This window comes from Carcharhinus amblyrhynchos, chromosome 7, assembly GCF_965287045.1.
Source record: "Carcharhinus amblyrhynchos chromosome 7, sCarAmb.v2.hapA, whole genome shotgun sequence".
Lineage (NCBI taxonomy): Eukaryota > Metazoa > Chordata > Chondrichthyes > Carcharhiniformes > Carcharhinidae > Carcharhinus > Carcharhinus amblyrhynchos.
The window spans coordinates 13443293-13457544 of NC_137330.1; the positions used below are offsets into that span (position 1 = coordinate 13443293).

The following is a 14252-nucleotide window of genomic DNA, read 5'->3' on the forward strand; positions in this document are numbered from 1 at the left end:
GACAGGTTTAGCAAGAGAATTCCGGTCAACGTGATGACTCTATCATTGGTGAGGGAGGCAGGTTGTATACGGATCCAAGTTCAAGACTTGCATGTCTGGTTGGAGGTAAGGTGTCGAGAGACCAAGAAGGATTGGTCAATGAGTGCGAGGAACTTGAAGACATTACAGCTGGGAATGGGTGTCTCAATGAGAATGAGTGAGGACAGAGATGATTGGTAATCAGGATACTGCAATTGGGAAAGTTTTTAGAGCATTTGGAGTCCGTGTCGGGTAGAAGTCAAGAACCTGGTGAAGAGAGGTTCGGAAAAGTCAAGCCAGGATGTGGTGACAGTGTGAAAGAGATTTTCTGTGGGAAGATTGGGGCCAGTATTTCAGAGATGGAGGTCGATGAGTGTAGTAAAGGATTGAACACATGATTTGGAACTCAGCTCATAGTGAAACATGTCTGTTTGGTTTCACACTTTGTGATTTGACCTGTGCAAAGCTCTACAAAGAAAGATGAAGCTTGTGTTGACCATCAAGCAGTAGGACTTCTACATTGCTGATGGTTTTGATGGAAGAAGTTCTGGATGAGCCCCAACACAATAGTGGGTAGACAGTCCGATGTGACATAAACAATCGAAGGCGCAGAACGGGGGTGGGTAGGGTCAGGGTTAACACCACTGGCTGAGAGGGAAAGTTAGTACCGCTGAGGTAAAAATGAGGACCCCATGCCAAGTGGAAGATGCAGATGTAGATAGCAGTGGACCAAGGACTCACGCAACTGAAGATATGGGTGGATGAGGGAACACAACTTCAGCCGTTGTGTTGACTATACATAACCAGCAGGAGCCATAGAGGGGCAGTCACACATTGCTGGACCGTAGGGTAAAAGCAAGAGTGAGGTGAATGGTGTGACCTTTGAGACCAAAGGTCACAGACAGGTCAAAGATGAAATATTGTGCTCTGTGAATGCTCAAACACAGTATTTGTGGGTGATATTGATCAGAGTAGCCTTGGTTTGAGGTTGGGGGAAAGGTGATGATGGAAGCTGAGACTAAGGGGTTCCTTGGACAAAATGAAAATGGTGTTGGGGGGTTGTGGTGGTGGTGGGACATAGAGGGGGGAGATGCAGCAAACAACTTGTTTGGAGAGGAAGATTAGGAATGGGGTTGTGATTGGAGAGAACTAGGGTACATTGCAGTCAACAAAACACTTGAATACTTTGTTTGCCAGTTCCAATTTGCTTTCATCTCAGTGCAGGGAGATACGTTTCCTTCACTTATTAAAAAAAAATGTCCATTTAAACAAAAATTGCTCCATTGAAATGTTTGCTGTTCTTTGTTTGCAGGGTGAGGGAGAACCAGGGCCACCTGTAAGTACAGTGACTGTGCAATGGATGTGGCAAGTTATTGGTTAACTATTGAAATGTGAGCAGTTTTCCACTCTGTGTAAAGCTGTCCTCCTTTTCTTTCATTGGGCTTGTTTTTTTCCCTGCTTTTTATTTCTCTCGTCCCTTGAGAGCAGTGGATGCTGGGTCATTGAATACATTTAAGGTGAATTGGATGCATTTTTGATTGATAAGGGGTCGAGGGTTATGAGGGGTAGACAGCAAAGTGGGCTGAAGGCTACAATCGGATCAGCAGTGATCTTATTGAAAGATAGAACAGGCTTGATGGGCTTAATGGCCCTACCCTTGCTCCTACTGCTGCTGATGTTATAAAGATATGGATGGTTATTTCCTTTTTGTTTGCTTTTGAAGTCTTCCTGTACTAAAAACATCTCTTAGCCCAGCCACTGGTTAAGTTGCTGCAAATTCATGGCTTCCACTGTCCAAAATGGTGCAACTTGAATAATTAGAGACAATATCTGCCTCCTCCACACCCGATTCCACCCCTCCACGGTGCGTTTTTGGGTGGTGGAGGTGACCCACCATTGGCTGGTGGTGGGATCTTCTAGTCCTGCCGCTGGAACAAGGTGGAAACAAGGACTGAATTCAAATTAAAATAATGGACAGTTTTAGGTTGGATGAGGGATAAAACTTCACCCACCCTCTGACCCAAGCGTTTTCAGCAGATTTGAAGCTGTACGGGGGATTAGACAGGAATCTCCTGGTTTTAAACTTTAATGGCTGAAATTGTGAGCACTAGGAATGCCTGGGTGAGGACTTGATGGATTTGGGAGTGAAATGTTTTCATGCCCAGCTCCGGGATCCAGGTGCCTGCCAGAGGGCCCCCTGAAACCCTCTGCAGTGTCTGCCTGCAGGCATCCCTTATTTACCCCCTCCATTTACCCACCTCCCCACCATCACCAAGCCTCCCATTTATCCCCTCCCCAATAGCAGGCCTTCTATTTACACTAAACCCCCCCCCCGCCCCCCCAACCACCACCAGACCTGTCATTTACCCCCCATCGACTGCCAGGCCTCCTGTTTCCCTCCCACCCTGTTGTGACTTTTGCTCAGTGACAGATCTCTGCTCAACATCATTCAGGAGCAGACTGGACAGAGGCTGAAGGAAGAGGATACATGTCACTGGGATTATCTCCTTGTGTGTAGGGTAAATGTTGATGTAGACTAGTTGGGCTCAGTGGTCCGTTGCAGTGATTTTAGGCTCTCGCGAACTGTGCCAGCAGCTTACCCACCCAAAGGAGAGGTGTTCTGGTTTTCCCTCTGTTTTTGTCCTCGCAGCAGAGATTTGTACCAGGATATAGTCCCACAGAAACTCTGTAACATGCCCAGGATACATCGCTTCTCGCCTTGAGCTTTGACTGGACATGTCAGCAGATTGCTTGGGCAGAACTCAATCCTGTTCTCCACCAATTCTCCATCTGCACCCATACTTCCCACCAGGAATTGCTGAATAATGGGGATCCCACCTAATTAACCCCTAGGCTTCTGGCTCAGACACTGAAAGGTGAATTCTACAGCCTCAGTGAATTGTATTGCCTCACCCAGCGAAAAGTCAGCTCTGAGTAGGCCAGGTATTGAACCTCGGTTCTCCTGGTCTATTTTGCCTCAGTAGCACTATGTACATTTACCTCACTGAGGCATTTTATAAAATCATCGGCAGTGACAAGGTTGGAAACAATCCAGAAAGTGGAGTTGGGCCAATCACAGTTTGGTAATGTTCCTTATCAATGAGATTGGAGGGTGGAATTTCTTGAGATCTGCAGTTGGACATTGCCAGCAGTGAATGATTTACCAGAGGATTGGGAGCACACTGTCCACCATACTGGATCATTGCTTTCAGTGGACATAAAGGGGGAGGCAGGCATGACTGTGCTTTTTAATTGTTCAGATGTCCGTTGCTGGCAAGGCCCTGCAGCAGGGTGAGCAAGGAGTGACTTTGCGTCTAATGCCACACAGCCCTCAGAGTGAGTTTTGTGCTTTTTCGTTGGTTAATTCTACCTTTAAGATGTTCCACAATGAACAGAATGCATTCAGCTTAAGCTGTGTTGCTTTGCTGTAGGGCCTCCCTGGTCCATCTGGACTTCCAGGTGAAATTGGTCGAGTCGGTCTTCCAGTAAGTATTTATTATTTTATCATTTCTCCACTGTTATGACTTTACATTTTGTAGATCATCCTCCTGACTGTTAAAACTGAGGGATGATGTGGAGATGTCAGCATTGGACTGGGGTGGACACAGTAAGTAGTCTCACAACACCAGATTAAAGTCCAACAGGTTTATTTGGAAACATGAGCTTTCGGAGTGTTGAGCCTTTATCAAGAGTGGACTCACTCCACTCACTCGATAAGAAAACAGTGCTCCGAAAGCTCGTGATTTCAAATAAACCAGTTGGACTTTAACCTGGTGCTGTGAGACTTCAAAACTGAGGGACAATGATTATTTGTGTATGTATTAATAGAGAGGGTTGAAATGTGACTGTAACAGTAACAGTGTTTTGAGTAAATTTATGCATTTTTGTTATCAAGTTTATACAGTGTACATTAATCAATGCGGCTGTTTATGGTACTTCCTCAATTTTAATCCAGTTTATACTGAGGGTAGGCCGGCCTGCAGAGACTTAGAATTCAGCATTACATTTTGGATATGTACAGATCAATTTACTACTTTGATACGAACAGTGGTGGCCACACACGCACACGCACATGCACACACCCAGCCACATGCACACACAAACGTACACGGACATGAACACACACACACACATGGAGACACACACACATACACAGACACACACAGATGTAAAATCCCGTCAGCAGTAAACACGCTGTGGGTCAGGGGCACCCGAAAACCTTGGTCAAGGAATATTGTGGTTCTCCCTTTGTCGTTCCCTTTAGAAGTTCACACATGTGGATGATGAGATTGAGGCCTTGTTGCTATCCATCCCTAGCTGCTTCTCTCTCTTCTTCTCTCTCTCTCTCTCTCTCTCTCTCCCCCCCCCGTCCTCTCTCTCCTCTCTCTCTGCCTCTCCTTCGCTCGCTCCCTGTCTCTTCTCTGCTCCCCCCCCCCTCTCTCCGCCTCTCTCTCTTCCTATACCTGCATGATTTATTGGTTATGGTCAGATACCAGCATTGACAGAGTGGAATCACCTTTAGTTCCAATGGAGGGGAGAATTGACATCAGGTGCCTGCAAAGTCATACATGTGGCCAACGCCAGCCCACCCTTGGGGAAACTTTGCAATTCTTCCACCTTGTCTCCAGCAAGAAGACATGGAAAGAAGTTAACTCTTTGAATTGGCAACCTTGGTGATCTCTCTTTTGGAACAGTGGATGGCAAGCTGAGAGATGTTGCTGCTCCAAGATGGAAGGACCCGGACACCACAGCCAGTAGCAATGCTGTCCTTGCCCTACTTTGAGATTGTAGTTGTAGCTATAGCTGGAGGCAAATTTTGGTGAGGGCACAGAGTTCCAAACATTGGTCATCACTGAGGGTTAAACAGGAGAACTTCTCCCGGAATACCATGTGTCTATATGGCCTCCAGGTGAGAGATATTTTCCCCCTCCTTCTCCCAGCAGCTTGGTCCTACTTTGCATGGCCTCTGTTCATTGTCCAAATCATGCTGGAATCCAAAGAGAATGTCTGAAAGCATCAGCTTTGTGCAGAAGCCTTGAAGTCAATAAAGATGACCTGCTACACCAGTCGGTATTGACCATTGCAACATCAATGGAAAGCACCAAAAATGCGCTGAGTCAAAGCATCGGTCAGAAAAAAAATCAACCAACATAAGCCATGGATGAACCCTTTAACTCGGGCTGCTAGGGCAAAGGTTTTCATGCCTGCTGATTAATCCCACAGAGGCTAACACCTTTACAAAAAGGGCATTTGATGTACTTCACAGCAGAAGTCTACACGTGCACTGCAGATGCCATTTTGGATCGTTAATGGCACGCCTAGCTGTCTGATATTCCATCCGTTATCTGTGCTTCTGCTGAGCTTTTTGCCATTGCCTCGGACGTCTCCAGATCTTTTAAGAGAGTACACTTCTAAATAAGTGATCATCATACCGCTAGTTAATTTTTTCTTAAATCACTTGTGTGTAATTAATCCTCAGATTATTTTTGTCCTTTGCTCTATTGCACGCAATGTAGTGAGATTCTGTAGCTGTGCTTGTTCCAAAACTGGAAAATCCTGCCTGATGTCAACGGACCTTTGCATGGTGTCCCCCTGTTTCCCACCCTGCTCCCCCCAACCATCTGCTATGATTCCTATGGTGGGTGAGACGTTAAAATTTCCTCAATGTTTCAGCAGCATTCTTACCATTAATTTCATGATTAGGCCTTTGGAAATAATCTAATTATACACTTAAATTCAAAGATCACCAAGTAAACTCTGGAATTTTTGTCCACCCTGATATTTCCATTATTCCCCATCTCAGAGACGCCGCAATGATCGAGTGCCATGAAGAATTTGAGTATCTCACCAACAGTGAGCTCCATTCCAAGCAGTGCCATTACCAGCCAGACATTTGCTCTGTTCCTTTTCAAACACATTAACCATTTTGGCCTCAGCTTGGAGTTAGTTTGACAAAGTCACTTACCATGCGGAGCGAAAGTCAAGCTCTGGGATGAGATTCTCCGATATCATACGCACCCTTCCCTGACACAGCTGCCAGCGAGAATGGAGAATTTGGCACTCAGCCAAATCTCCGTCCACAGCAGAAGAACTGGAGAATCCTAGCTGCGTTTGAGGTGGAAGAATCCTGGGCCCTGGTCTGTCATATAACTTGAGACTTGTTAATGTTAAACCCTGTGACTTGCCAGTGACTGATGACAAATAAAGAAACAGAAATGAAAAAGGTCATCATTTGAAAAATAAAACACAAAAAAGGTGCAGAAATCATAGACTCCCTCAGGAGTTTCCTATCTTAGTTACATTACCCAGAAGTCATGAATGATCCCTTTAACTCAGGTTGGTGGGGCAAGGTTCTTCATGCCTGCTGATTATGTCATGATCTGTCTGCCCTACATACGAGTGGCAAACATTAACCCCACAGAGGCCCTTTTGGTAAAGACATTTGGTATACTTCACAGCACAAATCTACATGTGCATTGCAAATGCCATTTTGAATCGCTATTCCTGATCCGTGCTTCTACTGAGCTTTTTGCCATTGCCTCGGACATTTGCAAATCTTTTAAGATTGTGGAGCAGTACACTTCTAAGTAAGTGACCATCATGTCGCTAGTTATTTTTTTCTCAAATCACTTTACTTGTGTGTAATTAATCTTTGGATTATTTTTTGTCCTTTGCTCTCTTATACACAATGGACCAGATTTTCCAGCCATGATGACGTGCCACTAACTTTTCCAGATGTGCAAAGAAATTTCTACTCCCCTAAAGAGGGGAAGGGATATGTGGTGGGGAAAATCATCTCTAGGCTTTTCTTGTACATCGACAAGCTGATTCGGAGAGTAGGGTCAAGTCTAAGGACTAGGTTGTCTGCCTCCTTTATTGGATGTATGTATATTCCAAAAATAATGCAGTAAGAAGTGTCAGAACACCTGGTTAAAGTCCAACAAGTTTATTTGGAATCACAAGCTTTTGGAGCGATGCTCCTTCATCAGGTGAGGGGACTGTCCATTCACCTGATGAAAGAGCAGTGCTCTGAAAGTTTGTGACATGATGGTCACTTACTTAGAAGTGTACGGCTCCACAATCTTAAAAGATCTGCAAATGTCCGAGGCAATGGCAAAAAGCTCAGTAGAAGCACGGATCAGGAATAGCGATTCAAAATGGCATTTGCAATGCACATGTAGATTTGTGCATTGTGAGACATCTTACTGTACCCACCCCAGTCCAACACTGACATCTCCACATCATGTGAAAATGAATGGGTGAACAAACAAAAGTGAGAGTAAAATATTGTTCAATGTGCACATCATTCATTTCCCTTTGAAATATCCCTTTTACGTACCCCATTGTGAATATGCCACGCAAGGACAAGAGGTGGGATTCCTCATAGGTTTGGGATTTAATGGTCACCGATGCCCCTAATTATTCTTTGGAATAGGGCAAACAAAACTGCAACTTGCAAACTGACACCGCAGATAGTTTGAAATCCATTTCAGATGCACCTCGGTATTTTGTGTTGATGCAAGTATATTTTGCGAGTCAATAGTTGGAAGTTTGACTTTGGTTCTGATTAATATGTGACAGAAATGTTTGTAATTACACTGGGCAATGACGTGCAGGTTCCTTTCAATCCCAGGGTGATCGAGGACCTCCAGGACTTCCTGGACCACCAGGTCCCCCTGGACCCAAGGTGAGCAATTCACCGTTTTATCCAAATATTCACTGTCGTTTGTTAACCAGTGCAGAAAAGTTGTCTGTTTTTGCTTTTGATTTGTTAACACTGATTATTTACTGTGGCCAGAATTCTCTGGCCCAGACAATCCCGCTGCCACCACCTCCTACTGGTGGAAAACACAGGACTAGGAAGCCAGAGATCTCGCCCCGTCAGTCTAAAGAGTAGAACACCTCGATGAACCAGCAATAATTTTGATTGGGCCTTAACAAGGAAGAATCAGGATTTGTTTTATCCAGAATGAAATGTCAGTGAGACTTTATGGCCTGTGATGAAGCAATGGTGCAAGCTGCTGATCTTGGGACAGGGGTGGGGGGGTTGTTGGTGGCTGGTGGTGATGAATTTCAGCTCCAGGGAAGGAGTCCCTCCTCACAGTGTGTGCTTCACTACAGCAGTTTCTGGCCCAGTCAGAAAGAAGTGAATTAGATGGCACAGTGACTAGAAACCGGCACTGTGGTCCAGTGGTTAACAGTGTTTGTTTCCCGATTTGGGTCATTGTCTGTGCGGAGTCTGCAATTCTCCCCGTGTCTGAGTGGGTTTCCTTTGGGTGCTCCAGTTTCCTCCCACAGTCCGAAGGACGTGTTAGTTAGGTGCGTTGGCCATGCTAAATTCTCTGTGTACCCGAACAGGTGCTGGAGTGTGGCGACTAGGGGATTTTCACAGTAACTTCATTGCTGTGAGGCAGCAGTGCTAACCACTGTGCCACCCTTAATATTTTTAAAAGTAGTTTATGTTAAAACATTTACAAATCTAGATTAATTGTGTTAAATCTGTTTGCACAGTTTTAAAAAAAATCTGATCAATAAAATTTCAGAAGAGTTATAAAAATCTACCCGAGTCTCAGGCCTTTTGGAAGTTCCATTCTGGTGCTGGTAAACTCATTAAATACTCAGTAAATGAAAGTTTCTTATGATACCAAATCTGAAATTTTTGGATCAGAATAATGTGCCTTTACTAGACAAGCAGGTCAAAATCTCACCACTGCCAAATCTTTGATTTTAAGTTTCAGGCCTGTGATTGATACTGCAGAGCTTTGAAAGCAGTAGAGAGTGACACCTTCTCCTTGTAGGTGTGACAGTGTCTGTGGTCTTTGGACCTCTGCACCAGACAGTGACAGAGACTGCTGAGAGCTTTGCAGTCACTACTCATGCAAAACCTGGATCTATGACAATGAAATTGTGTTTTTTTAAAAATCACCGTTAGTGTGAAGCGTGATTCGAGCACTGTATTTTTGTCTGTAAAATACTGTGAATGATGATGGCATGGGGCTTTAAATCAAGCAGAAGGGAATCACTTGCTATTAGGGGAATCTGTTTTTTATGATTATGCAGGATGTGGCCATCGCTGGCTAGGTCAGCATTTATTGCCCATCTGCAATTGCCTGAAAGAAGATGTCTCTTGATCCACTGCAGCCCACGTGATGTAGATCAGTGTTTCCAAACTTTATTTTGGTGACCCACTTTGACAAAATGGTCGCCCCCCTCGTGACCCACTGATGAGGCAAGCAGCAGTACTGCTGCTACAGTTGCAACCTAAGCCAGATTTACTGCACATTTAAAAATACACCTCACCTTTTTTCCTTTCATGAAGTGCTTGTAAGTTGAATTGTATCAGGCAATACCAAGCTTTTCCACTTCATGCTGGCCATGTCACTGTTTGAATCGAGAGATTTTCATTGTCATAACGCCTTCTCCAAAATGTGTGCTATAAACAAGAACATCCCACTTTTCTTTTGAACAGGATTACAGAAAATCTTGCGATGTTTTGAACAGGCTAGTTGGTCTATACATATTCCTATTTCTTGTGTGTTCTGTGTTCAGATGACAATAACTTGCTCCAGACAAACATTTTTCCTAATGTTATCTCGGGCTCTTCTGCTTTTTTTAATTCATTCATGGGATGTGGGTGTTGCTGGCTGGGCTAGCACTTATTGCCCATCCCCGAGGGCAGTTAAGTGTCAACCACATTGCTGTTTGTCTGGAGTCACATGTAGGCCAGACCGGGAACTGACAGCAGATTTCCTTCCCTAAAGGAAAACCCTAAAGGGTTTTGACAACAATTGACAATGGTTTCATGGTCACGAGTAGACTTTTAATTCCAGATTTTTATTGAGTTCAAATTCTGCCATCTGCAGTGGTGAGATTCGAACCCAATCCCCAAAGCACTACCCAGGGTCTCTGGATTACTGGTCCAATGACAGTACCATTATGCTACTGACTCCCTGAATTAATTCTGTTAATAATGTTTCTGTTTTCCCTTTACTGCAGGGACTTCCAGCGCTTACACAAGGTGACAACAACGATGAATCACTGGTAAGGGTTCAGGACAATTGGTACATGTTCTGCAATGTGATCATTTCCAAGAGGTTCATTTAAACAGAATGTCTGTTTGCTTGCAGTGTCCCAATGCTTGTCCTCCTGGCCTACAGGGCCACGCTGGCCTTCCTGGAATGAAGGTAAGTGCCCAACTGGTTCATCGCAACTGAAACGAATACATACAGTACAAAAATTCAGCATCCACTTTGACAAACAAGTGTTTCTAATTCCGTCACTTCTTGATCTTCAGGGACATAAAGGCGTGAAAGGAGAGGCAGGTGAACCAGGAAAACAAGGACACAAGGTAGGAGAAAATATCACTCTGCTCTTTCACAATGTTAAATATCTAATTGGCCAGTCACAATGGTAAACTGATTAATTGAACCTGATTTCAAAACACAACCTCAACTCACATTCCATTCTTAAGCACAAAACAATGTGAGCCAAGCAACAAACCTTTTTGTTTATTGTCTGACTTGTCAGTCCAAAACAGGTGAAGGTGACTTGGTTGACCTGGGTTTGTGCAGAGTTATGTAAAATAAGATTACTTATTTGGCAGGGAAAAGTCAAGGATCAGGCAGGTAGATCTCCTCTGCTAGGGGAGAGTCAATGATCAGGCAGATTGATCTCCCTCGCTAGAGGAGAGTCAATGTTCAGGCAGCTTGATCTCCTCTGCTAGAGGAGAGTCAATGATCAGGCAGGTAGATCTCCTCTGCTAGGGGAGAGTCAATGATCAGGCAGGTAGATCTCCTCTGCTAGGGGAGAGTCAATGACCAGGCAGGTAGATCTCCCCTGCTAGAGGAGAGTCAATGATCAGGCAGGTAGATCTCCTCTGCTAGGGGAGAGTCAATGATCAGGCAGGTAGATCTCCTCTGCTAGGGGAGAGTCAATGACCAGGCAGGTAGATCTCCTCTGCTAGGGGAGAGTCAATGACCAGGCAGGTAGATCTCCCCTGCTAGGGGAGAGTCAGTGATCAGGCAGGTAGATCTCCTCTGCTAGGGGAGAGTCAATGATCAGGCAGGTAGATCTTCTCTGCTAGGGGAGAGTCAATAATCAGGTAGGTAGATCTGTCCTGCTAAGGGAGAGTCAATGATCAGGCAGGTTGATCTCCCTCGCTAGAAGAGAGTCAATCATCAGGCAGGTTGATCTCCTCTGCTAGGGGAGAGTAAATCATCAGGCAAGTAGATCTCTCCTGCAAAGGGAGAGTCAGTGATCGGACAGGTAGATCTGCCCTGCTAGGGGGGAGTCGGTTATCAGGCAGGTAGATATCCTCTGCTAGGGGAGAGTCAGTGATCAGGCAGGTAGATCTCCCCTGCTAAGGGAGAATCAGTGATTGGACAGGTAGATCTGTCCTGCTAGGGGGGAGTCGGTTATCAGGCAGGTAGATCTCCCCTGCTATGGGAGAGTCAGTGATCAGGCAGGTAGATCTGCCGTGCTAGGGGAGAGTCGGTGATCGGACAGGTAGATCTCCCCTGCTAGGGGAGAGTCAGTGATCAGGCAGGTAGATCTCCCCTGCTAGGGGAGAGTCAGTGATCAGGCAGGTAGATCTGTCCTGCGAGGGGGGAGTCGGTGATCAGGCAGGTAGATCTGCCCTGCTAGGGGAGAGTCAGTGATCAGGCAGGTAGATCTCCCCTGCTAGGGGAGAGTAAATGATCAGGCAGGTAGATCTCCCCTGCTAGGGGAGAGTCAGTGATCAGAGTAGTTGATGAAGGCAATTTTTCAAAGTCACCTCAGCTTTGGCTAAGATGAAGCTTCAGATCGAACCCAAGACAGGGGGCAAAGTCTCATCTTTTTCAACTTGGATGTTGTTTGTCTCACTCATGGGGATTCAACTTGGATTGAATAAAAGTTTGAAAGAAGATTAAAAGTTGTTTTTCTTTCTTCTGGGGACCATGAATCGGATTAAAAAAAGATGACCATGATTTGACAGTAACTAATTAGTATCTTTCCTTTTCAAATGCTTGCACCACTTCAGTGTTGCAAGTCTCTGTCCCTGTACTTGCTTTTCAAGACTCTTTTTAAATGGTGTGAGAATGGGAGGAGGATCTGCAGACTGGAAACTCAAACCAAGAGAAATGCTTCTACCAGGAAAAGATTTCAAATATCTCTCAGTGCGCAAGCAGGAACAGATTCGTCAAAATAAAAATGGGCCCTTTCAAGGCTGTGGCGGTGAAATTATAGGGGGGAGGAAATGTTTAAAGTTTATATAGGACGGCAGCGTGGCATAGTGGTTAACACTGCGTCCCTTGCAGCCAAGGATCGGGTTCCATTCCCAGTTTGGGTGCCTGTGTGTGTTCTCCCCATACCTGCGTCGGTTTCCTCGAAGTGCGTAGAATCATAGAAACACTGCAGTGCAGAAGGATGCCATTCAGTCCATCGAGCTCGCATAGACAACAATCCCACCCAGGCCCTATCCCCATAACTCCAAATATTAACCCTGCTAATCCCCTGACGCTAGGGTCAATTTAGTATGGCCAATCAACCTAACCTGCACATCTTTGGACAGTGGGAGGAAACCCACACAGACACAAGGGGAATGTGCAAATTCCACACAGACAGTCATCTGAGCACAGAATTAAACTTGGGTCCCTGGGCACTGTGAGGCAGCAGTGTTAACCACTGTGCCAGGTGCAAATTCAGCTTGGATAGCATGACATTGTAGACATTACCAAGACTTGACAACAAGAAGTTCAGAACTGGGAACTAAATCTTACTGGGTTATAAAGTAGGAAAAGACTGGGACCAGGGTAGAAGGGGAGGGATAGTCTGAATGATTAGGGATGAAATAACTCCAGTGATGAGAGAGGATATAATAAGAGGTAGACAGGCATTAGAAACTTTTGTGAGTGGAATTATAAAATAGTCAAAGAATTTAAGACTGTAACGGGGGTTGTGTATAAGGTCCCTGTATATAATCTGTGAAGTGGCATTCTGCAAAAATGCAGAGATTAAGTAAGCATGTAGCAAAGGCAGAGTGATTTTTAATGAGAGAATTTAACTTTCATGTAGTTTGGGATAAGCAGATAAGTGCGTCAAAAAGGCTGTGAATTTCTTGAGTGTGTCTGGCATAGATTCCTCCAGTAATATGTCCTAGAATCAACAATGGGATAGGTAGTTTTGGATTTAATCAGAGAATCCCTACAGTGCAAAAGGAGGCCATTTCAGCCATCAAGTCTGCACCGACTCACCTTTATATCTTACCCAGGCCATATCCCTGTAACTCCACATATTTTTTCCACTAATCTCCTAACCTACATATCTTGGGACACTAAGGGGCAATATAACATGGCCAGTCCACCTAACTTGCACATCTTTGGACTGCGGGAGGAAACCAGAACACCTGGAGGAAATGCAGGGAGAATGTGCCAACTCCACAGCCAGTTACCTGAGACCAGGAATCGAACCCCATTCCCCAGCGCTGTGAGTCTGCAGGGCTAACCACTGTACCACTGCAGATTTAATAATGAAGCAGCTTTAGTTAACAGCCGAACAATTTACCAGGAGTGATAATAATATGATTGTGTTCTACATTACGTTTGAAAGGGAGAAACTTGAAACAGCTACTGAGATTCTAGTTTTAGGTAAAGCTGACTTCAATGGAATGAGTTAGAGACTACATACAGTAAACTGGGCAATTCTGTTAATGGGTGAAATGACAACAGGTCAGTGGACAGTGTCCAAAAAGGGCAGAATAATTTTATCACCCTGCACAAAAGTGCAATGTGTTGGAGATGTGAAATATAAACAAAGAAAGTATTGAGTATAAGAGTTGGAATGTTATGGTGAGCTTGTGTAAGACATTGGTGAGGCCGAATTTGGAGTATTGTTTGCAGTTTTGGTCACGTAATTACAGGAAGGATATTAATAAGGTTGAAAGAGTGCAGAGAAGGTTTACAAGAATGTTGCCAGGACTTGACAAACTGAGTTACAGAGAAAGGTTGAATAGTTAGGACTTTATTCCCTGGAGCGTAGAAGAATGAGGGGAGATTGATAGAGGTGTATAAAATTATGTCGGGTGTAGATAGAATGAATGCAAGCAGGCTTTTTCCACTGAGGTTGGGGAGAAAAAAACTAGAGGACATGGGTTAAGAGAGAAGGGGGAAAAGTTTAAAGGGAATATTAGGAGGGTTTCTTCACACATTGAGTGGTGGGAGTGTGGAATGAGCTACCAGATGAAGTGGTGAAAGCAG

The 14252-nt window shown here is 44.7% G+C and overlaps 1 protein-coding gene across 1 annotated transcript in view; it reads left to right on the forward strand.

Moving 5' to 3' along the window:
* col9a1b (collagen, type IX, alpha 1b) overlaps positions 1-14252 on the forward strand; it is a 123637-nt gene that overhangs the window by 26108 nt on the left and 83277 nt on the right. The window contains exons 7-12 of the mRNA XM_080193166.1: positions 1331-1354; positions 3450-3503; positions 7652-7705; positions 10015-10059; positions 10146-10202; positions 10313-10366. Coding sequence (XP_080049292.1) covers positions 1331-1354; positions 3450-3503; positions 7652-7705; positions 10015-10059; positions 10146-10202; positions 10313-10366 — 288 coding nt within the window. The remainder of the gene's footprint in view (positions 1-1330; positions 1355-3449; positions 3504-7651; positions 7706-10014; positions 10060-10145; positions 10203-10312; positions 10367-14252) is intronic.